Source organism: Bactrocera dorsalis, chromosome 2 (assembly GCF_023373825.1).
Source record: "Bactrocera dorsalis isolate Fly_Bdor chromosome 2, ASM2337382v1, whole genome shotgun sequence".
Taxonomy (NCBI): domain Eukaryota; kingdom Metazoa; phylum Arthropoda; class Insecta; order Diptera; family Tephritidae; genus Bactrocera; species Bactrocera dorsalis.
In genome coordinates, this window is record NC_064304.1 from 33,710,536 (window position 1) to 33,733,288 (window position 22,753).

The 22,753-nt window shown below is 33.7% G+C and overlaps 9 protein-coding genes across 9 annotated transcripts in view; 6 read left to right on the forward strand and 3 right to left on the reverse strand.

Annotated features, from left to right (window-relative positions):
* LOC105231808 (ubiquitin carboxyl-terminal hydrolase 46) overlaps nt 1-1,747 on the reverse strand; it is a 79,063-nt gene extending 77,316 nt beyond the window's left edge. The window contains exon 1 of the mRNA XM_011213272.4: nt 1,172-1,747. The gene's annotated coding sequence lies outside the window, so the exon portion shown is untranslated. The remainder of the gene's footprint in view (nt 1-1,171) is intronic.
* Nucleotides 1,748-2,117: 370 nt separating this feature from the next.
* On the forward strand, nt 2,118-3,615 carry LOC105231804 (O-glucosyltransferase rumi). The gene is made up of 2 exons (XM_011213265.4): nt 2,118-2,360; nt 2,420-3,615. Exons 1-2 carry the CDS (start codon nt 2,225-2,227, stop codon nt 3,508-3,510), a joined length of 1,227 nt encoding a protein of 408 aa, XP_011211567.2. The 5' UTR covers nt 2,118-2,224; the 3' UTR covers nt 3,511-3,615.
* Nucleotides 3,616-3,635: 20 nt separating this feature from the next.
* LOC105231802 (mitochondrial GTPase 1) lies at nt 3,636-4,741 on the forward strand. Its single transcript, XM_011213263.4, has one exon. The coding sequence runs from the start codon at nt 3,743-3,745 to the stop codon at nt 4,673-4,675; it is 933 nt and encodes a 310-aa protein (XP_011211565.1). The 5' UTR covers nt 3,636-3,742; the 3' UTR covers nt 4,676-4,741.
* On the reverse strand, nt 4,678-5,649 carry LOC105231803 (chromobox protein homolog 3). The gene is made up of 2 exons (XM_011213264.4): nt 5,444-5,649; nt 4,678-5,392 (listed from the first exon to the last, which is right to left on the reverse strand). Exons 1-2 carry the CDS (start codon nt 5,551-5,553, stop codon nt 4,798-4,800), a joined length of 705 nt encoding a protein of 234 aa, XP_011211566.2. The 5' UTR covers nt 5,554-5,649; the 3' UTR covers nt 4,678-4,797.
* Nucleotides 5,650-6,060: 411 nt separating this feature from the next.
* LOC105231801 (PC4 and SFRS1-interacting protein) lies at nt 6,061-9,452 on the forward strand. The gene is made up of 2 exons (XM_011213262.4): nt 6,061-6,917; nt 8,314-9,452. The coding sequence occupies exons 1-2, from the start codon at nt 6,299-6,301 to the stop codon at nt 9,330-9,332; spliced, it is 1,638 nt and encodes a 545-aa protein (XP_011211564.2). The 5' UTR covers nt 6,061-6,298; the 3' UTR covers nt 9,333-9,452.
* Nucleotides 9,453-9,494: 42 nt separating this feature from the next.
* LOC105231800 (DNA repair protein RAD51 homolog 1) lies at nt 9,495-11,502 on the reverse strand. Its single transcript, XM_011213260.4, has 5 exons — nt 11,291-11,502; nt 10,758-11,222; nt 10,607-10,698; nt 10,401-10,530; nt 9,495-10,343 (listed from the first exon to the last, which is right to left on the reverse strand). Exons 1-5 carry the CDS (start codon nt 11,393-11,395, stop codon nt 10,095-10,097), a joined length of 1,041 nt encoding a protein of 346 aa, XP_011211562.1. The 5' UTR covers nt 11,396-11,502; the 3' UTR covers nt 9,495-10,094.
* Nucleotides 11,503-11,774: 272 nt separating this feature from the next.
* Nucleotides 11,775-12,245, forward strand: LOC105231798 (uncharacterized). Its single transcript, XM_011213258.3, has 2 exons — nt 11,775-11,915; nt 11,975-12,245. Exons 1-2 carry the CDS (start codon nt 11,884-11,886, stop codon nt 12,243-12,245), a joined length of 303 nt encoding a protein of 100 aa, XP_011211560.1. The 5' UTR covers nt 11,775-11,883.
* Nucleotides 12,246-12,278: 33 nt separating this feature from the next.
* LOC105231799 (mitochondrial intermembrane space import and assembly protein 40-B) lies at nt 12,279-14,561 on the forward strand. The gene has a single exon (XM_049450442.1). The coding sequence runs from the start codon at nt 12,279-12,281 to the stop codon at nt 12,714-12,716; it is 438 nt and encodes a 145-aa protein (XP_049306399.1). The 3' UTR covers nt 12,717-14,561.
* The window catches only part of LOC105231797 (protein similar), a 167,510-nt gene continuing 159,311 nt past the window's right edge, over nt 14,555-22,753 (forward strand). The window contains exon 1 of the mRNA XM_049450419.1: nt 14,555-14,709. Coding sequence (XP_049306376.1) covers nt 14,594-14,709 — 116 coding nt within the window. The 5' untranslated portion in view covers nt 14,555-14,593. The remainder of the gene's footprint in view (nt 14,710-22,753) is intronic.

A 22,753-nucleotide genomic window follows, 5' to 3' on the forward strand; every position in this document is an offset into this window, starting at 1 on the left:
GCTAATTTACAAATTTATGATTAGAATATATTGTGAACAAATTTATTTACGAAATGGTCCTCTGTATCGTAAACTTGAGTATAGTTGTTATTTGATTATAAATACGTACTGTTTAAATATTCTCTATTAAAAATATTTAAAGAAATATACATATGTATATTTATGTACCTAAATGCCAACTCTTTAAATACAATATTATATAAGAAAATTGTCCAACCTACATAAGTACATACTACAGAAAAACGCAATGAACTATAACGTTAAAATTAACAGCAGTTGATGTGACAGAAACTGGTTTTCTTGCTTGACTCATTTTCGAGTCATTGCCTAAAGAAACAAATTTATTTAAGCAACCAAACATTTAAATGTTCACACCAAATAAATATGCACAAAGCTTAAATCTATATATAAACGTATACATATGTACATGTATATGTATATGAATGCGTGCTTAATTTGACAAAATTATAAAATTTTGCATTTACAAAATAAACAAGTGCTATCAGTTCTCAACTCCATTTGCATTAATTTTTACTGTCTATGACTGAGTAGTCACCTGAAGCGCGAGCGCACAATGAGTACTTAACCAAAACAGTAAAATTAATTACAAAGCGCTGGATGACAGCAATGAACAGGAGTGCAAAACTCATTTCCGTACGAGTATTAACAACAAACGTTTTTAATATTCATATGGCTTTCTGATGATTGGTCACACACAGTTGGTGTCTGTCGCAATTTTTTCGCAAAGATAAATGAAAATTTTAAAGAGGAATAAAAAGCGCGGCAGAGCGAGTCAGCAAAGTGAAATTTCATACCATCGCTTCGATAGTCATTCGTACATATGTACATATGTATGTATGTATGTATTATAGCAAAAATAATTGCGAGGAACACATAAATATTTTATATTGGAAATAATAGCATTAAGGTATGAAATGCAAAAACTTTAATTGGTTAAGTATGAAAACGTAAGTCCAATCAGCCGACTTGTTCAGGTCGTTGGCAACTCCGGCATCATTTGTGCAAAATCAATTTGTTGTTAATCTAACTGTTTCTAACTTCCCACGACCAATTACGTGTTTTCCATTCCTGGAGACATGATTGCTTAACAAATTTTGCGCTTACTTAGCTTCGTAAATTATAAATAATTGAATAAATATGACACACATACCTTATTTGATTTGAAATACAAAATGATTTCTCAACAAACTTAAATTGCCGTCGTCAGCTTTGAGAAGGTCGGTCAGATCGTACGCCCTTGGGAGGGAGCTGGCAGGTGTTCCACCGAAAACTGCACCACCATTGATATGTGGAGCTAAGAAGTCGCTATAGTGACTACCCAACCGGCTGTCGATGACTTTTGAATCGGTTAAATTTACTGTTAATACGCAAATATATTATTTTTCTTCGCTCACTGTTGAATAATTTACTATTTAATGGGCAGTTATGTATTTCTTCACTCCTTTCTTTTTCTTTTATCTTTACTGCTTTTTAGCTTTTTTAACTTTTTCTGTCACGTAAATTATACAGAACGGCTCACTTCACTCCGATTTATTTCGACAGTTATTGACCTTTCAATGATATTTTATATAATCGTAATTTCGAAAGAATTATTTTTCACATTTCTATAAAATATTTTTCTCAATTTCGCATTTTTTTATCTTGAACACGGACTTATTTTGACGGCATCGTCATTTTTTTCGTTTATGATAGCTCGATTTCGTTTCTGAAGTAGCGAAAAACAAAATTGCTGACGAATCTCAAAAACAACGCAGAGTTGCATTATAAAGCACATATGATGTGTATGTTCAATTAGTTAAATATTATATATAAACAAAAATAATTGATAAAGTGTGTATAAAGTATTTATTATTTTGTGCATAAGCAAGAAGCAAAATAAGAATTAACTTTTAAACTAATAGATCAATATATTAATATTAAAAATTTTAAATATACCTGTATTTAATTTTGTTTTTTTTTTTAATGAAAGAAAAGTTGAATGAAAATTAAATAACGTGCCCTTATATTATTAATTAGGATATTTTTTTTGTGCAAATTTTCGCAGGAAAGAAAAAAGGGTTGCAGTGTATATGTCATTGGATTTTGTTTTGATTCCATAAAAGAAAATCGAACAAACCTTCGCTCAAAGTAGTTTGCAAATTGCTTAAGTTTGCCGGTATATAATTTTCGATAAAGTAAACAAAAATACATTTTGTTAAAAATAATGAATGTATTGTTTTTTTATTTGGTTTTGATAACCAGAAATTGTTTTGCTATTTCAACAGTTGGAGACGCTAACATTGACAACGTTTGTGGCATAGAAAACTTAGAAAATTGTTCACATTTCGATATTGAAAACAGTAATGAACTTGTGTCATAAACTTTATCATTTATTAACCACCTGTTTTTATTTTTGTAGGCAATATCTTAACAAATGAAGTAAAGAGATCATTAGAATCATATGTTCCATGTTCAGATGATGATGATAATAATTGCAAATGCTATATCGAAGTTATTACAAATGATTTAAAACCATATCAAAAGGGTATCACTCAACAAATGCTGAACAATACAGCAAAATATGGGACTCGATATAAAATTTTGAACCATCAGCTATTTCGCGATAAAGAATGCATGTTTCCTGCACGCTGCAGTGGTATTGAACATTTCCTATTAAATCTTTTACCCGAATTACCAGACATGGATATGGTAGTAAATACCCGGGACTGGCCACAAGTTCTCATTGGGCTTGGCAGCAGAATTGGTCCAATATTCTCATTCTCTAAAACCAGTGACTACTTAGATATTATGTATCCAGCGTGGACATTTTGGGCTGGTGGTCCTGCAATTTCTCTGCATCCAACCGGTATTGGTCGCTGGGATTTACAGCGCGATAGCATATCCAAAGCTGCTATTAAAACCCCATGGTCTGAAAAGCTTCCACTTGCTTTTTTTCGTGGATCACGCACTTCCGATGAACGCGATGCTTTGGTCCTTCTGTCACGTCGTAAACCCGACTTAGTCGATGCTAAATATACGAAAAACCAAGCCTGGAAGTCTCCGAAAGATACTCTTAACGCTGAGCCTGCAAAAGAAGTTTTATTAGAAGATCATTGTCGATATAAATATCTCTTCAATTTTAGAGGTGTGGCTGCCAGTTTTCGTTTCAAGCATTTATTTCTTTGCAACTCACTAGTATTTCACGTTGGCGAGGAATGGAAGGAATTTTTTTATTTCGCACTAAAGCCGTGGGTGCATTACGTGCCTCTAAAAAGTTATCCAAGTGAAAAAGAAATTGAGAACATTTTAAATTTTTTTCTTGAACATGATGATTTGGCTCGTGAAATTTCTGAACGTGGTTCACAGTTTATTTTAAATCACCTACGTATGCAGGATATCGAATGCTATTGGAAGAGTCTCTTACTGTCGTATCAAAAATTAATCACTTTTAAGGTTGAAAGTGAAACTGAACTTGTACAAATTAGTCCTCTACAGAGGCAAGAACTATGAATAGATGATATTTTAAATATTAGAACTACATATGTCTAAGTAAGAAAATGATATTACTCTCGAGAAACCGTTAAAATAAATACAAATTATTTGTTTACAAACTCATTGATTTGTTTGAGGTTATTATCACCGACAAACGTCAAAGTCATATGTGCATTACATATTTATTTATTGCTTCGAAATTTTCATGTACTTTCTTCAATATTGTGTTATTATTTAATTTTAAGTAAAAATGTCTTTTCGGGAGGCATATAAACTGGTAACCAAGCAATCCATTCGCTGGTTTCCTGGACACATGGGGAAAGGATTAAAGCAAATGCAGCAAAAATTAAGATCTGTGGATTGTATAGTAGAAGTACATGATGCGCGTATTCCCTTTTCAGGACGAAACCCGGAATTCCAGCACACAATATCTGGTGGAGCAAAACCACATATACTTGTTTTAAATAAAAAGGATCTTACGGATATACGCGAGCAACGGAAAATTGTGAAAGAGCTTCAAGATCGTGAAGGCATCCAGCATGTTTTATTCACAAATAGCAAGAACCAACAATGCAACGGTATCAAACGTATGTTACCTTTAGCACATTCATTGATATCCAACTCGGATCGCTATAATAGGACGGGGTTAAAGGAAGCGAGTATCATGATAATTGGAGTACCTAATGTTGGTAAGAGCTCACTTTTGAATGTGTTACGGAATAAGAATTTGCGGAAGAAAAGTGCAACACAAGTTGGAAATATAGCTGGAGTTACTCGTTCGGTTATGGAACGTATTAAAATTAGTGAAGATCCTTTAATATATATGATTGACACACCCGGAATTCTTGAACCGCGGATAGCAGATGACGAAATGGGTATGAAATTAGCATTAGTGGGTTGCTTACCAGATCATTTAGTTGGTGAAGAACTGATAGCGGATTACTTGTTATATTGGATGAATAAAAATCGTCGGTTCGAATATGTTAAAGAAGTGGGATTGGAAAGCGCTACAGATAACATTGCAGAAGTTCTAGTGTCCTATGCCAAAGGTTTAGGCGCCGAAAGAAAATATAAAAATCTCGATGGACAAATAGTTAATATACCGGATGTTTTGGTTGCAGCACGTAAATTTATCAAAAATTTTCGAAGTGGTGTCTTCGGAGGTATTAATTTAGATAGATGATATATTTTTGGAAACATTTATATGCATATATTTATAAATTTGTAAAAATATCAGTAAAATTACATATACCAAAATTTTTGTTTGATATTTTTTGTTTTAAATTATGTAACAACGTAACATATTCATAGTGCTGAACTATCTAAAATCGGTACGTCAATTGCTATGTTTCCAACTCCAGGTACTGGAATAGAATAGGATACGGCGGCACTATCAACGTTGCCGGAGCTTTCATTAGCGTTCGGTTGGTTTAAATCACCTGTCATTAAAGTATCATCTCCATCAGCAGCAGCATTTTCGACAGTGGCAGTTGTTACATCAGGATTGCCTGAAGGTGTATGTTGTTCATTCACATTCATCACACGTAATTCGTCTGGAACACCCAACAGTCGCTCGTTTATAACACGTTGAAATGGTGAGCGCCTCTCAAAAAAATCAATAACAAACTCTGGATTCTTCTGCCTTACTTCCTCTCCGGCAACCAAATCGAGCTCATCGCAAAACTGCCATTTTATTAGGTAAGATACGTCACCGGTTTCATCAGTTGCCCCAACAATTTGTTCCATTGCTAAACCACGTTCATAGCCTCGCGGTTTTAGAATTTCTTCAACCTTGGGTTTCTTTTCACCACGTTTCTTTGACTTAGCTCTGGACTCTTCAAACTTTTGTATTAAAGCTGGACAATCACAATTCTCCTCAGGTTCCCATGTATTCTCGGCACTGTAAACAAAAAAGTTGTTTATATTGTTTCAATGAATATCACAAACATACCTAGGGTATCCACGCCATTTAATATAATATTCGACTTTCCCTTCTGGTGTAATTCGTTTGTCGACAATCTTTTCGACAACAAAGCCAGTTTCCTTAACTGTTCGGACCATTGTTTTGTTTAAACAATTTTAAATTAATTTTGTAACAAAACTCCTCAAAAAAAATGTATAGCGATACAAGAAATTATCAAAACTCAGGGTTGCATTAAGACTTAAAAATGCAGAAGTATTTGAAAAATGGAGGAAAGCTGGGAAAGTTTTTTAGTAAAGTCGTGATTTCAGAGAAATCAAAAAGGCTGTACAGATATCATAATAAAAAGAAAACAAAACATTATTGCCATACATTAGTTTTGTAATAACGCGAGTGTGTATATTTAATTCATATGTTACATTTTTTAAGTATCTGGTACCAAAAAATGTGGTTACTCAAACCATTTCGCGCGAACTGTGGTGAAATGTTACTCTAAATGGAGCTCTAACACCCTTTTTGAAAAGTGAGGCAATGCAGTGCTGCATTATGCAGTATTAAATAAGATATTTAATGATATTTATAAATCAAATGACGTGTATTCTTAACATTAGTAAATAATAAAATATAAGCAAAATTTATAAAAACTATAATTTTATTATAGAACATTAAATAATCCCATTAAACTTCGAATCTTTGGGGTAGCAGAAAACTTAACACAAAGCCCGCAGTTTTCTGTGGTGAATTTGGCTGTCGAAGTTACAACAACTACAATTGAAAGTGTACTACTGTGCCTAAACATATTAAACAAAAGCGTGGAATTGGCTTCAGAAATACTTATATTTTTGTTTAGAGAATTTACAATTTAGTAAAATAAAAGCAAACGTAATGGGCAAGGAAAAGAAGCAATTTAATATCGGAGATTTAGTTTTCGCTAAGGTGAAGGGATACCCGGCATGGCCTGCGAAGATAACTAAGTATAACAATAAAAAGTACAGCGTGTACTTTTATGGAACTGGCGAGACAGCAAACATTAAAGTGGAAGATCTCTTTCAGTATGCGGAGAGTAAGGAAAAATTTGCTACCGATAAAAATCTTAAACGATCAAATTTTCGCGAGGCTATTGAACAGATAGAGGCAGCCTTGAATGGGGAAGACTCGGCGCCAATCGATTTACCGGAGGCTGTAGCTGCAGCGGACGAATTGTTAGATGATGGAATTGACGGATTTGCAGATGTTACTGCTGATGATTCGCAAATACAAGAAAATGTGGCTCAGGAAATAATAGAAAAGGATGCTGACTCTAGTGCAACAAATATCGATGAGTCGTTGCCAATAAAACTAAAAGAAGAAAAGCAAGTTCCAGTCGTAACGTCTACTACTGATAGCGCTGAATTGGTTAGTCGCAGTGGACGCAAAATCAAAACGAAACGGTACATTGATGAAGTCCACGAGGGCCCCAATCTATCCCATTCGCCACCAGCAAAGAAAAAAGTACCAGCAGAAGGTAAGTACAACTGAACCTGAGGAAGTTAGCGGGCACTTTTGTTTGTTGAAACAAAATGGAATTGGAACGTGTTGTTTTTGATTTCACATAAATTTGGCGGACATACATATGATTAATCGCTGACAATGTTTATCTTCTCGGCATGCTTTGTTATTTTTATACCCTGTTCACGATGTTTGTAACACACAGAAGGAAGCGTCGGATACCCTATAAAGTATATATATATAGTATATATATATAAGTAATGATCAGTATGTTGAGCTGAGTCGATTTAGCCATGTCCGTCTGTCTGTCTGTCTGTATATATACGAACTAGTCCCTCAGTTTTTAAGATATCCTTTTGAAATTTTGCAAACGTCATTTTCTCTTCAAGAAGCTGCTCATTTGTCGGAACGGCCGATATCGGACCACTATAACATATAGCTGCCATATAAACTGAACGATCGGAATCAAGTTCTTGTATGGAAAACTTTGACATTTGACAATGTATCTTCACCAAATTTGGTATAGATTATTTTCTAGAGCAACAATGTAATATCCGCAGAAATTGTTCAGATCGGTTAACTATAGCATATAGCTACCATACAAACTGAGCGATCACGAAATTTGGCATGGATTACTGCTTAAGGTAACAATATAATCTCCGAAGATATTGTTTAGATCGGTTATCTATAGCATATAGCTGCCATACAAACTGAACGATCGGAATCAAGTTCTTGTATGGAAAACTTTCACATTTGACAAGATATATTCACGAAATTTGGTATAGATTATTTTCTAAGGCAACTATGTAATCTCCGAAGAAATTGTTTAGATCGGTTAACTATAGCATATAGCTGCCATACAAACTGAACAGATAGTTATTAACAGAAATGCACCTGTGAAGGGTATTTAGCTTCGGTGCAATGGAAGTTAACGTTTTTTCTTGTTTTGCTTATGGAAGTGAAAATTCCATATATCACCTAAAGGATAATTTGTATGATAAACCCGATATATGTATATTATTAGCATAGAATTTGTGCAAATTAAAGTCAGTAATCTAATTTTTACTTCACTTTAAACGGCCAGAATGAAAATCATTTCTTAAAACAAATCTGTCTGCGTTCACTCGGGAGTCGGTTCATCCTGGTAACCGACCAGGATTCTTATCCAGTGAAGAGCTGTGAACTAAACAGCTTTGCTCCAAATTACTTCAGGAATGGTTTCTGTCGCTGTAACAATAACAACAACAAATCAAACGTGAACTAAATGTTATATTCTTATTATTGTGCAGTACAATGGTAAATAATTTTCTCAAATAATTTTGAGCAATGCTGTGGTTATAACAAAACTGCCTCTAATATAGCCAGTTTAATGCCTATAATATTTTGATTAATTGGTATTTCTTTCTTCACAGGTGTTGGCGCAGATACGAAAAAATCTGCAAAGAAATCGAGCAGTTCCTCTAAGCCAACGGCTACCATAACGCCAACCGTAAAAAATTCGGCAGGTAACAAAAGTGAAGTCTACAACAATCTTTTATTAGCTTTCGTACCACCAGCTAAATGTGTCGGTATCAAATTGGATTATGGAAAACCAGAAACATTTGCAACCCCAGCAGAACGTATTAAATGGGAAGAGAAGTCTCGAAAAGAAGCTGGTGACCTAAAAGAAAAATTGGAAATAGGTCAAATAAAACTGGATGCGGTAAAAGATCGTGTTATTGTAAATCCTCCAAGGTCAAAAATACACCAAGATGCTGCAAACAAATTTACCAACCAAATGATAGAGCAAGAAGATGCGCTCTTCGTTGAAAGAGATTTTATACAAATGTCGCAGCAATTGCGTGAGAGTTTGGGCCTTAAGAGTGCCGACGTAAATCGATGTGTCGAGTTACTTAAGCAGTATAAAGATTTCGAATTAACACAGTTAATGCTATTACGTAATCCAGATTGTGTGGATATAATAAGACGTTTGCGTCGCTACGTGGGAAATTTAAAAGAATGGTCCATGGGTGCTGAAGAAGAAACTGAATTTAGGACTAAAGCAGAAATTATACGCAATGAAGCAATTGTTATTTACAATTATTTCAAAAAAATATTTAAAATTTCATCTGATCAACAATTTTGGGAGCCTTTCTGCGATCAAGTTAAAACCTACAAGGAGTGCACAAAACATATTAACGAGCAAAATCGTATTACAATGAGTGAGAAAACGTATATGAGTATTCTGGCCAATTTTAAAAAAGATGGAAAACATGCTCAAGAAAAAGAATCGGAGTCGAAGAGTGATGAGAAGAAGGAAAACATAAACCAAGACAACCAAGCGGATGCTAATGAGAAAACAAACACTAGCGACACGGAAACTGACAGAGCAGAGATGGACGAGTCCATCGTAAATACAGAAAGTAATATACTAGAAGCTGTAGAGTCTTAAATATTCCTTGTTCAAAAAATAAATATTTGAATAAACCAGATTCCATTCATTGTCGATCTGGTAATGTAACTGTTGGAGCGCTATTAATAAAAAATCTTTAATCCGTATTTTACATACATACATACCTACTTTTAAATGTATGTGAGAAAAAACATTCTGTAGTATATTTACTTTGTTTTTTATTTTTTTTTTTAATTCCGAATCGAATAATGTATCGAAAACAATAAATCTACTGATATATAACATTGGCTTATAAAAGTATATTGTTGTTTGAAACACACATCTTACATTAACAAAATATGTCAACCATCCTACTAATGGAACCAGCGGGATTGGTTTCAGTATGCTTCAAACACATCTTTCATATCACCTAATCGTTTTATAATGTGTACATCAATAAGTTGCCAAATCGTATGAAGCATTTGTATTTACATTTCTTATGTCAAAGTTTCCGTTATTTGATTTAAATGAAGCGAGTTTATAGATAATGAACTGAAGAACATCACATAAATTCGATAAATATGAAATAGTAATTAGAGATTTTCTATATAAAGATATACAAGCAACGCATACACATAATAAAGCTATTAATATCCATAAAACATTTTCTTAAATCTCCTTTTATTATGTAATTGCCTCCAATTACACAACACAAATTTAAAAGTAAGTATTATTTTTTTTTAAATATAAACAAGTAATTGTGTAAATGTTGAAACTTAAGCTTATTTGATTAAAAAATATAGATAAATAAAAGCATATAAGTTACTCTTTTGCATCTCCGATTCCGTCGGGCAAAATAGCAAATGTCGCTTCACTTTCGGGTAAGCACGGCGAGTCGTATATTTTGCAAATACGGGTTTCACCTCTGCCTTTACGCAGATATAACCTAGTGGTCGATGCATGGGCGATAATATTTCCACCAATAGGTTTTTTAGTGTCCGCAGCATACATTGCTGGTCCGGTATCGACTTGAGCTACCACTTGATTGGTTATAATTACAGCTACACCAAACTAAAAACTAAAATGGTTGATCTCAATGAAAAAAAAAAATATGTTGAAGATAACTACCTCATCAGCTAAACGCAGCAATAGGCGTAAAAAACGTGCCAGATGCATTTGACGCGCTGATAATTCACCTCGTCCAGTGTAATCAGTACGGTACAATGCAGTTGCGCTATCAACGACCAGCAGTGCATATCTAATAATAGGATAATTCAATAAACATTTTTATTAAATATATATATGGTTTAAATGGTGGTTATGCTTTAAATCACCTTGATTCCACCATCATTGCTGCAGCTTGTGTAAGCAATTGTGTTTGGTGATCTGTGTTGTAGGCTCGAGCACAGGCAACGTTATCAAGAACCTTGAACATATATAACTTGTGTTTTAGCGTTTTAGTTACTAACTAGTATTTCGATTTACCTCTTCCTTAACAAGATTGAATCGTTCTGCTATGGCTGCTAAACGTTCCGGTCGAAATGTACCCTCTGTATCGATATACAGGCATTTGCCTTCACCACCACTCCGACTTATTGGTAACTGGCACGTTACAGCCAATGTATGGCATAATTGCGTCTTGCCACAACGGAATTCTCCAAACATTTCTGTTATGGACCCTGTTTCAATGCCTCCTCCAAGCAATTTATCGAGCTCCTTCGAACCGGTGGTGAGCATAACAATTTCGGAACGTTTTTGATAAATAGATGTAGCAGTGGTGAAACCCATCGGTACAAGCTTAACTGCCTCTGTAAGGATCTTATCAGCCTTTGTTTCGGAGAATCCGCGAATTTGTAGCAAAAGTTTTTTAGGTGAAAAAGCTATTGATTCCACTGTATGAAATCCCGCCTCTTGTAGTCGTTTGATGTCATTGCTTGTTATTCCATTAACCTTTAAATTAATACATTGTATAAAATAAAACATTTAAACTATTTAAAACATTTTGTTTTTCTACAAACTTCCAACTTGGTAATTGAGACAGGGCCAAACTCCTCCTCTAACTCCACAGAACAGTTGGCTAGGGCGGTTGTGCCCACGGTTTCCTGTTCTTCCATATACGACATATTTTCTATATATATTTTGAGCGTTTAGCACTTATATTTTTACATTTATTTACAATTTCATACATTTACACCCCGTGGTGATAATAAACAAATTGAAAATTGCGCTCGCACTTTTCAGTGTTGCCAATCTCATTTTATAATTTTAAAAATTTTTAAAAGTAATATGAGAATATTAAGGAATTACATTTTTCTGTTTAAAAAATATTCAAATGTTCATAATACACACTAAATTATATATAATAAACATATATATATTTAAATATATGAATATATATTTTCATATTGCTTAGGACAATTTGTGCAATGTAATTCAAAATGGAGACACACTTTGGATACACTGAACACACCGAAGTTGACATATGGATAACCTATAAAATTACATAAAAATAAAAAGCCGACATGTTCTAATATTTTCTGTTGCAACAATACTCTTAAATCTTGAAAAAGATAACAAATCTGTTGATAAATAGAAAATTCATAGTCATAGTATGACAAACTATTTTCACTTGGATGTGGAATTGTGAGTACTATTGCTACTAAAGCAAATAATCATTCATAATTATATGCAACGTATAATAGGAAGCTACGGGACGAAGACAAAGCTGTTGTTACTCCTGCTTACTTTCTTGGGAGCATAGAGGAATCATTGCAAAGTTTTTTTGGTGAAATTGGAGGACAGACCGACTTACAACTAATAAAATTTGATAAGAACCAAAAACGTGCAATTCTGAGAGTTCACGAAGAATTTGTGACACGGACGCGTTCAGCTATTACACTAATTGGACATTTTCAAGACATTCCTTGCCACTTCATAATAAGAAATACATCTAAGGAGCAGCTAGACTTTTAAAATTTTCTAATTCACGTTTATAAGTAATATAAAATGTCGTATTGCAAGGTTTTTGGCAAAGATGAAGTTATGTTTGTTACCAAAGAAGATCATGCAACACCTAGTACTGTTGAGTTGCCACCACCAGAGCCACCACAAGGTCTTATAACCAGTGATGGAGAAATTAATTGGAGTTGCCCATGTCTAGGAGGCATGGCTACCGGTCCATGTGGTGTTGAATTTCGTGATGCATTTTCTTGCTTCCATTATAGCAAGGCAGACCCCAAGGGCTCCGATTGTTTCGAAGCTTTTAGAGCAATGCAAGATTGCTTTGTACAATATCCCACAGTATACAATAAGTCTTCTGGTAACGATGAAGATGAAGAGGAGGGTGGATTAAACATGTTAAATTTGGAAGAAGCTGAAAAAGAGACATCTACCGAGGTTCCTAGTGCGGAGGGCACGACCGTACTTAACAAGAAAGAAAATTAAAATATGTGTGGATGGGGGACAAAAGTGTACGTTTAAAGTCGAGGAAATTTTTCTTCAATCAACTATGAAATTCGCCAGACAAATATGAATTAATATAATTTTGTTATAATTGCATTTTCACATACAATTTTTAAATGTTCACGGTTACCTTGAAATAGTTTTTTAGTAATAGTTCTCAATATAAATAAAAATCTGAAATATAGAAATGTATATTATTCCAAACATTTAAATATATATTTTATTTCTAAAAAAAATTATTATTTTTTTCTTTTTTTCAAAATTGGAGTGAAGGAATGTAAGATTATAAATCAAATCAAGTAAGCTTAGTAAAGTTTTATTAAAAAAAGCAAAAGTGTTAAAGCTTAAAATAATTTTAAGAACTTGGGTAAAAATAAAAAAAAAGAGTATTCATTTTAGGAATATAAAAAATATATTTTTTTTATAGTACTCTATTAATTTCTTTCCTACAGCGCGCTGTGTTCAAACATCTTATAATAATTTCATTTTCTTATTCACTCGACTTATTAAATTAAAAAGAGATAGCACGAAAATATTTTGATAATACAGCACTGGCCTTGAGTACAGGGTTGCTTTGAATATAAATATTTCTTTACTTTTCTATTTTGACCTCAATTTTTTTCTTTCATTTCCTTACATTCTATCAGTGTTGCCAGGTAAAGAACTTTAAAATGTAATCAAACTTCCTTTATTACTAAAAAGTTGTTTTAATATAAATATGTGCTTATCTCGTCAAAACAAAGGGATGGAAAATTTTACAAAAATATATTTTATGTATACATTTAATTAACGCATATCATAGGATACAGTTGAAATACGATGGAAAATGTTTAATTTTTAAGAAGCGAGAGTATAAAAATATTAAAATTTAATTGATTCAACCCTGATTTTTTCAGTTTATTTATTTTTTAATCTTTGATTCGTCTCTGTCAATTACGTCGTCGTCGTGCACGTTCGTTCAGTTACTTATTTCGTCAAGTTTTTATTCCTTTTTGATATTAAGTTCACCATTGTGTAAATGAAATAAATCTAAAATAGTGAGATGAAAATTAATTGTGTTAATGTTAATGGGTAGAAAAATGCCTGAAGACAATAGATTGTGTAATCTGCAAAAAGAAGATATTATCTCAAATTGTTTTGGGTTCAAAAGTGTAAAGTGCAATTTTGCGATAGACTGAGTAAAACACAAAACAAGTGTGGAAAATTTCACATTTGAAACTCTGCAGTAACTCATAAAAACTTGGCGTGTTTTATATACGAGAATATTCTCCGTGCCCTTAAGCACCCTTGTCAAAATTCCACAATCTTTCCGTCCTCTTGGCATTGTGGAGTGCGCGGCAATTAAGTCTAGATTCATAGTGCGAAGGAAAAAAAGGCGAAAGAAGTAAATAGAAAGTTTAATTGCCAACAGCCACCAGTGTCGTGAGTGTGGAATTACTTTCCTCTATCTGTCCTATTTTGCTCCAATGTCGGTGGCCATTAAAACCAAACGATCAACAAATCGATTGGGTAATTGTCCAGAGTGAGCTTGAAGTAAAGGAAGAATAGTTAAAAGTATAATTGTGTTTGAGCTAATAGCAAATTGTTACAGAAAGTTAATCCTGTTTGATAATATTTCAGTGCCAAAGCAAATACCACCACATTTTTATTTGTTTTCAAAAATAAGTGTGTCATAATATCTAAGGATACAAGCAAGTTTAAGTGATACATTGAGATAATTGGCGGGCAGCAAACAATTAAATTCAGCCACCGTCATTACTATCGAATAAATACAGATAAGATATAGTTCAACACAAAAAAGGAATCAAAAAGTCGAAGTGAAATAAAGAAAGGTATAATTTAATAAAAAAGACAACAAAATGGTTGCAATCAGTTCTGGCGTCAATGCGTCAAATATAAAGAAAACATCTGCTGCCGAGTCCACAGCCTCCACAGTGATGCTAACCGCCAGTGGTAAACCAAAAGAAAAAAGGAGGTACGTACATATATACAGTTTACGATTCCGTAAGTCAACATATTAGTAAATTAATAATATCTTTTATGTACATAGATTTATGCTAATTAACTGATATTTAAAGAACTAATCTTGGTTTTTGGTCCAACCTTAATCCTATGCGACGAATGCTTATGTTTTGTTTATGTATACTTATATGTTTTCAGTTCTATTGTCAAAACAACGAGAGGATTATCAATATTTGTATTTCGAAATAGATTAAAATATTGGCTTTACTTGACGGATCTGCTCACTTGATGTCTCCATAATGTGACACTAAGTTTTGTTGGAGTTGTTGAAAATATTAATAAATTAAAACAAAAAAATATTTTAACAATTACTATTGTAAAAATATTTCTCAAGTTCCTTTTGCTTTCTCGATAACTTAGGGGTAAACATTTCGCCAATAGCTAGTAATTTTGGTTTGTAAGTTTTAATGGCTGATAAATGCAGGCGTATCAAGTTTCTGATTTTTTTCATTAATTTTAGTTGATGTGTAATTTTTAATATTAAAACAAAATTGATAATATGACCTACTTACACCATTACAATTAGACTGACTACTGTTCTACAACAACGTAATATTTATATTTTATATATAAATTTATAATTTAAATATTTTGCATTTGTTCATTGATAGAACTGATTTTCTCTCTTTGCTTACGATTATATTTCACTTTTGTTCAATTGCTTGATTACGCAATTTCTTCAATCACCTTGACCTGAGACAAACTGTACTTACTACGTATTTATTTTTTCCATAATGGATACTTTTTAAAATAGTTTTGACTCGCATATTCAAAGTTATAATGATTAAAAGCGAAGCAATAATAGCAGATTAGAATATGATAAAAATTCGAGATGCTATCAAGAAGTTTGTTTCTATATTATATTATTTAAAGAATCGAAAAACACTCGTATTTTGCACTCTAAAAATTGAAAGTACACAGCTCTGCAAAATAGTAAACTATTGCAGGAAGGCATTGTTATTTTTTTTTTATTAGTTTGGCATTAAAACAATTCCTCAATGAACCAATAATAGAACGTACAAGTTGCAAGAACTAGCAAATAACCAGAAAACGCAAATTTGTGCATGCAATCAACATAATTTATGTATGTACATACATACATCCATACATACATATGTATGGATTTATAATTGCAAACTTTAATTTTGTCTTTTGTACCTTTCGGTAAGCCAACCTTGAATTCATCAAGTTGAATGTTAACTCCACGAGGTCGGTTAAATGTAAATTGAAATTTAAAATTGTTTGCAGCAAATAAAAATAAAAGTAAATAGTTACTAAGAATTTTAAACTATTTAGAAATAAAAATAAATATATCGACAGCCATAAAATTATGTTTGGTCAAATTAGTTTTATTTTTAATTTTGACTAAACTTTTTTGTTTTCAGTTTTATAAGTTTAAATGCAGACGAAGCTCTGCATATAACATAAGCACATATGTATATAATATTATTCTGTTCCTATTTAATGGAAATCGTGTAAACAAATATGTTGGTATATTGTATAGTATTACTCACGTGTTATAAACGAACGATGGATATCAAAGTCAAGAAGTGAATGTTAAAGTGTGAGCAATATTTTGCTGTGTTTTTTACGCGCGGTATAAAAATGATAACAAATGTCGTCAAATATTCCAATATCTTACAGGTTGTTTTTGCAATTGTGATGGCTATAGATTTGGTGCTTTTTCGATTACTTAAAATTAGTAATTGTTGTTTTTGCAGCAGCATTGCTTAGAAATTTGGTTGCAGTCAAAAGTTTTGGGGAATTCTACCTAGGGGATAGAACGCAAATCCGTGTAATTTCCAGTTTTAAAGTTCCGCTGTGAGAACGAAGCGCCATCAACAAAATTATCGAAATAATATAATATAAATATTTTTTACGTGTCCCATATACTTACATACATATGTATGTACATATTTGTATATATTATACTGCAACACATAAATTTTTGTTTTGACAACGACCTTGAGTTCACGAGTTCAATTGCTTTTCACCTTGCATAACCGTTTGCTTTAAAGTGCATACTCACTCTAATTGTCATAGTCAGCTGATTCTTTACTTGTCACAATACCAACTTTTTCAATTTTTACAATTATAATCAATATAAGCCTCTTAAGCATATATTAATATGAGAAAAATATTTATGTACTAATTTAATTTGGTGAATCTTAGCATATTTAATTAATTTTTTTCATTTCTACTAAAACTGACAATTTCACTTTTTTAAAAATGAGATGTACATATGTATGTATGTACAAATTTATAAAATCACATTCAAATTAAATGTCTCAAAATTGAACGAAAACCAATTTGAATAATTTTCTGGTTTTATTTTTAGCTGAAATCTCGTAATTTTACGCATTTTTGTAGCTACAACAACAAGTTTGTTCTCATTTGTTTTGACTTCATTCGCATGCTTGTTTGTAAATATGTAGTAGACATATATGTATTGTGTTTACATATGTGCGTATGTGTGTGCTTGTGAGTTATGGCTTTATCAATTCGCCCGTTTTCTTATCTCACAACTTTTGGGGTTTTAAAAGTTTATAAGATTTTTGTGCTCCTCCACGCCTTTGTGGTATTCATGAAGCGTTCGCATGCATTTAAAATGTGGATATTTTGTTTTTTCTTGCTGTGCCGCGCTCCAATTTCAGAAGCTGCCCATTGCAGCCAAGCCGATTTCAGTGCAGGCCTACGTGACTTTCCACTGGAACAACCGACGAAGCTTGCATGAAAATTTATATATATTGTAGAAAAACAACCGGCTTTTGATTGGAAAAATTAAACGTTTAAAAATGCAAAACACTGACACAACCACACAAGCGCTTGCGGCCAATTGTGCACCCAGCGACAACCGAACGCGGGACATGCATCCGTTTTGTTTGGGGCTCCATACAAACACACTTTGCACTACACATTCTCGCTGCGCTTGTGCATACTTACATACATATGTATGCGCGTGTGCATGGGGATAGCATGTCATATACATGCATACATATATGTTGGTTGCATTAAATGTTATTGTTTTCATAAAAGTTGTTGTGGCGTGCAATTGCATCTATACCAGCTTAACGCCCTGGTTGCTACCTGTTGTGTGACGTAAAGCATTAACGCATCACAAACTGTTAGGGTTATGAGTTTTAATACCGAATTGTTTGAAATTGGAAAAAATTTCTATTTAGAATATTTGTACATACATACATACATATGTATGTATGAGCGGATATTAGAGGTATACACAATGTTGATCGGAATGTTTGTGCAATGTCACTGCCTATCAGTTTTCCTATTGGCATGTAGGGATTTCATTTTCTAGAGTAACAAACTGGATCTTATTATTAAGCTCATTGATGAAGAATAAGCGAATTTTGAGCTTAGTAAATAGCCATTTCCCTCGTTTGACTTATTAAAAGTTAATCTTCATTTCATTTAAAAATTTTTAAAACTTCTAAATCTACAAATGGTGATGGTTTAAATTCGAACACGACGTTCAATGCGAGAAATCGATGAAGTGATATTCACCAGCCCTCTGTTTTTGTTTTGTAGCCGATTTGACAGTACTTTTGGCCGGACAAAAAATCCTGGCCCTTTCTGCATATGTACATATGTAGATCCGACTGTCGTGGGAACGAGAACGGTTATTGTAGATACTTCTCGCTAGTTGCTATGGTGTTTTTAAGAGGAGAATTAAACAAAGAACACGTTTGAGCAAAACAAGTATTTCTAGAATTCTTATTGGACTTATGGACCTTCTCTTATAGATATTATGTATGCGGTTACATGGTTTTCCTTGAAGGAAAAGGCGCCTTTTCAATATTTTTTTTATTAAAAAATTAAATATTTTATAAAAATATGTTTTTTAATTAAGATCATGGACCAGGTGATGAACGAATATATCTAGAAGACCTGCTTGTGTCATTAAGATCGGTTGAGTAGTTAGCGATAAATCTCGGCAATCGACTTTGAAAACACAGTTTTAAGAAAAACGCCATAAAGTTTAAGTGACTTTATAGCTGACCCCGGAACTTTTCAAGGGTGTACAATGTGTCGATGCTACTTTTTTTGCTTGTTGTTTTTTTTAGTGGCAGAAAACATGAAGTAGTTTCTTAAAATGGTGCCTAGTTGGAGACCTTAGCTGGGATAAAATCCGGCTCAGTTCTGGTTACTTAGACCCGTCTGTCGTGCGAACACTTCTTCGGAATCGCTTGATGATAATGTATTTTAATATTATTTATTACGTGTTTTTAAGAGACAAAATCGGAAAGAGATTTTAAAGAAGAACGCGGACGTAGAGAAAATGCAGAAATCGTTTTCTCTGCCGTTCTCAAAAAGTGCCATGTCATCGCAGATATTTTATTTGAGTGCATACTCTTGTTAGCAAGCCGTAAATACAACAAATGCACAACAATGTTTATTTTTATTGTTTAGGGTTTTAAGGGGTTTTATATAAAATGACGTGGTTGGTAGTTGAGGTTTTCGCCAGTATCCAAGTAATTTCTTTATCGCAAAGTTGTTTAATCTCTATAGACTTTATCCTTTACAAAAATGTCACTGGTATTTTATGTCAATTGCGTCAGTTTTAGCAAACTTTTTTCCAGATTCGCTGGTACAATACAACGATATGGTATTTGTTAAAAGAATTGCAAGTCATTCTGATTTCATCAGTGTTTTTGGATTACCCTACCTAACATGGTTTATGACGCCTTTTTAATGTATGTATAAATTTCGATGAAATTCACCAAACATTTTTTTATTCTAAAGTGCTAAAGACAAAGCGTGATAATTGATGGATTTGGTTTGTACTAGACCGAGCTCAGGTATTGGTGTGAAAACTAAGTTAAGTTGATCCACTGGAAGTTAAAAGCTTTCAAAATAAGATCCGCACATTTGCCCAGTACCTCTACCTTGGATTTGAGGCGGATATGTTGGCCTCCGGTCGCATGTGTGTAATTACTTTTCTGCCGTTTGGTGTCTGCTGAAGCGTTATCTGCCCGACCTTGCGCTTCAAGGTGTGAGTGATCGGAGGCGCTGCCTTTTCACTATTTCGCCTTTCAGTCGTGGCTGCGTTAAGCGGACGGCGATTCCTAGTCCCGCTACTTCGTTTGATGACGTACGTAGTGTTATAACCTTTTTGCCTCTCAGAGTCAGTGGAAGCACTGCTGCCCCTAACCTTGTTACGAGCGAGTTTTTTTTAGCTTTCTGGTGATTTCTTTCCGCTTCGTGCTGCCTTGAATTCCACTTCAGACTGGCACCGCTCATACCCCTCCTGCGTGGGTCATCTTGTCCTCAGGGATTGTCAGCTACTCTAATTCACCTACCCTCTCCCTCTTCCTTCTATCAGTATCTTACTGAGACTGCTGAGGAAAGTTTTGATAGTGTTCGCTCCATTAGTAACGGCCGCAGATGCCATCTGCTGAGCACCGCTGCATGAGATCATATCGTCTCGTCAGCATCTCTGGTATGATCCTAAAGCAATGCATGGTCCTATGGTGATGGGACGTTCAGAAACCAGAAATAACGTATCTTTGTTTTTAAATTTTACTCCATCTTTTGCTTACGAGCCTCGGCTCATCAAGGTGAGCTGACGGGTAAACGTTTAGGAAGGGAAACGTAATAACGTATCCGCCACGTCAGAGCCCTATGTCGAGGTAATATGCAAGTGGTTGACGGTTATTGGCTGGATAAAAATCGGGTTTCATTACGGCTACGTAATCCTGAATGTTCTAGTGAGTAATTAATAAATTAGGATTTGGATTTTAAGAAGGAGTAAAATTTAATTTTATTCTGCGTCTTCTATGGTTATTTTAGCAGGTTTTACCAGTTGTACCATATAAGCATTGAGGACAACGAATAAATCGAATTCTGTAACCACAATTAATAATGAGAAAATAAGTGCGATGCTGTGTCGATGCCGGAAAACTTATTCCTCATAAGGAGCGTATCACTTTTACCATAGGGAAACACCATATCTTTTTGGAAAGTATGAATAAGCGAGCGTACACATGCTTCGCATTAAAAAGCATAATAAATCGCAAACTGTTGTTTATACAGAAATAATCAGAAAAGCCAGCAAGCTCTGGATCAAATACACAACCTTTTATGCTATCCATGTGATGTCATATTTAGAAGCAGATTCGGATAAGTAATATTTTGATCCCTTATTATGTTTTCTTTTAGCTTATTTTGTTTCCTCTGTTTACTGCTCAACACGCTAAGGCATATCTTGGCTGAGAGCAAATGTTAAACAGTTAAACCACAAGAACATATATTTGTCATGTTGAATTTATAATAGCTGCAATTTTCGGCTCCACATATTACACCCGCCACCACAGTTCCGTTTCACCTTCACTTGAGTAAATAAAAAACGTGATCATTGCCCTACCAAAGTGCTTCGCGTCCGATTACAAGATGAAAAGTTAAAATTAAAAACATATAATAATATATCAACAGTGTTAGACATATGTATTATTACAAGCGTGCTTGAAGAGATAGTAAATTTGTATTTTTTTTTGAAAATTTTATTAGTGTTATACATACATATGTATAATGAATTTTAGAGAAGCAGGAAAATGCGTTAAATTCGCTAAATTACAATGGCTGCATTGATGCTATATTAAACTTCAGGTGTGAGTTTTTTATAACATAAAAGCGTCTACAAAGGTCTTTATCTTGATTTCGATCGGTCGTTTTGAATGACAGCTTTATCTGCGGTTCAGATCGATGTTCCTTGGGTATCCGACATTTCCTTCTGAATGTTACAAACTTCGCGGCAAAAGCACAAACATATACTCCTGTCCTGATCCTGTTGGCAAATCGACGGGCCCAAAACGTCAAATTATTTTCTCACCGGAGTCTTGTTAAATCAAATGTACAAGTATATTAGGTCTACAACTTTGCTTCCAATAGATGTCTCTAGGGTCGAATTATATATTTATATATACAAGTACAAGAGGACCCACTTACGTTTTACTGTGGCTCATACATAGATAGTACTACTAATATCATCTATATGATTTCTATTAGTTAGATTATAAGTATGAGTTAAGGAATAATCGCATTTTTGTTGAAGCAACAAAAATGAATCAAAAAGCATTTCGTGCGTTAAGAAGGAATTGGTTTTTGGGGTAAAAATACTATTAAATTTGGGCTGTGCATCAGTGAAATAAATCGAGTCCAATCGATTGTCAGCCTGGTTGACTGCATATTAAGAAACGGTTCTCAAGCGTGGAAAGACAAAAAAATCGGCTGGCAAGGTTATGGCATCAGTCTTTTGGGATGCCCGCAGTATATTATTCATCGAATGATAAATGAGCCAGTTTTAATTCATTGCATTGTGTATTTGATTGCAGTTCTATTCTACCATTCCCAATATTGAGCAATTTTATTCTTTTTCAGGAAGGATCAGTTTGAAATTGTACGCATATACATATGTATTCATCGTTCCCGTTTAAATATTGCATTGCTCTGCGCAATGCTTCGAAAAGATTTCTGTATATCTCGAATTTTTTTATCAACACTGACTGCCAGCTATTTTTTTATGGCCGACCGATGCAATTTTAAATGCCTGTCAAGATACCCCCTCCAATAGTTAGCAGGTATGAAAAAAATGATATAGCTACCCATAAGATGTATGAATCGCCAATTTATTACTTAAGAAGGAACAACTCTGTCCACAATATAAAAACTTGATCCACAGATGTCGCCTTTTACTTTGGCATCGTTTTCTTTACTGCACGTTTACGCCAATTTAAGGTTTGAATATTGGATACTGCGATGGTAGCGCCATCTATCGGTCAAACATTCCAAAATTAACAATTAATTAAAAATGAAAAAATAATTTAAAAAACATTTTCCAGTGGACCAAATCGTAAATCTAAACCATTCTCGAATCTCCTTGAACATACACACAAAATTTCATCAAAATCGGTCCATCCGTTTAGGAGCAGTTCAAATGCAAACACACGGTCAGAAGATTTATATATATAAAGATATACAAG

Bases quoted from the DNA above. Each gene is read 5' to 3' on its own strand.
- LOC105231801 (XM_011213262.4), top strand. From the start codon at position 6,299: ATGGGCAAGGAAAAGAAGCAATTTAATATCGGAGATTTAGTTTTCGCT. The intron at 6,918-8,313 runs GTAAGTACAACT...CTTTCTTCACAG, and splicing joins GAAAAAAGTACCAGCAGAAG to GTGTTGGCGCAGATACGAAA.
- LOC105231803 (XM_011213264.4), bottom strand. From the start codon at position 5,553: ATGGTCCGAACAGTTAAGGAAACTGGCTTTGTTGTCGAAAAGATTGTC. The intron at 5,393-5,443 runs GTATGTTTGTGA...TTTTGTTTACAG, and splicing joins AAATGGCGTGGATACCCTAG to TGCCGAGAATACATGGGAAC.
- LOC105231802 (XM_011213263.4), top strand. From the start codon at position 3,743: ATGTCTTTTCGGGAGGCATATAAACTGGTAACCAAGCAATCCATTCGC.
- LOC105231799 (XM_049450442.1), top strand. From the start codon at position 12,279: ATGTCGTATTGCAAGGTTTTTGGCAAAGATGAAGTTATGTTTGTTACC.
- LOC105231804 (XM_011213265.4), top strand. From the start codon at position 2,225: ATGAATGTATTGTTTTTTTATTTGGTTTTGATAACCAGAAATTGTTTT. The intron at 2,361-2,419 runs GTAATGAACTTG...TTATTTTTGTAG, and splicing joins ACATTTCGATATTGAAAACA to GCAATATCTTAACAAATGAA.
- LOC105231798 (XM_011213258.3), top strand. From the start codon at position 11,884: ATGACAAACTATTTTCACTTGGATGTGGAATT. The intron at 11,916-11,974 runs GTGAGTACTATT...AACGTATAATAG, and splicing joins TTTCACTTGGATGTGGAATT to GAAGCTACGGGACGAAGACA.
- LOC105231800 (XM_011213260.4), bottom strand. From the start codon at position 11,395: ATGTCGTATATGGAAGAACAGGAAACCGTGGGCACAACCGCCCTAGCC. The intron at 10,531-10,606 runs GTGATTTAAAGC...TCCTATTATTAG, and splicing joins GCAATGATGGTGGAATCAAG to ATATGCACTGCTGGTCGTTG. The intron at 10,344-10,400 runs GTAGTTATCTTC...TTTAGTTTTTAG, and splicing joins TGCTGCGTTTAGCTGATGAG to TTTGGTGTAGCTGTAATTAT.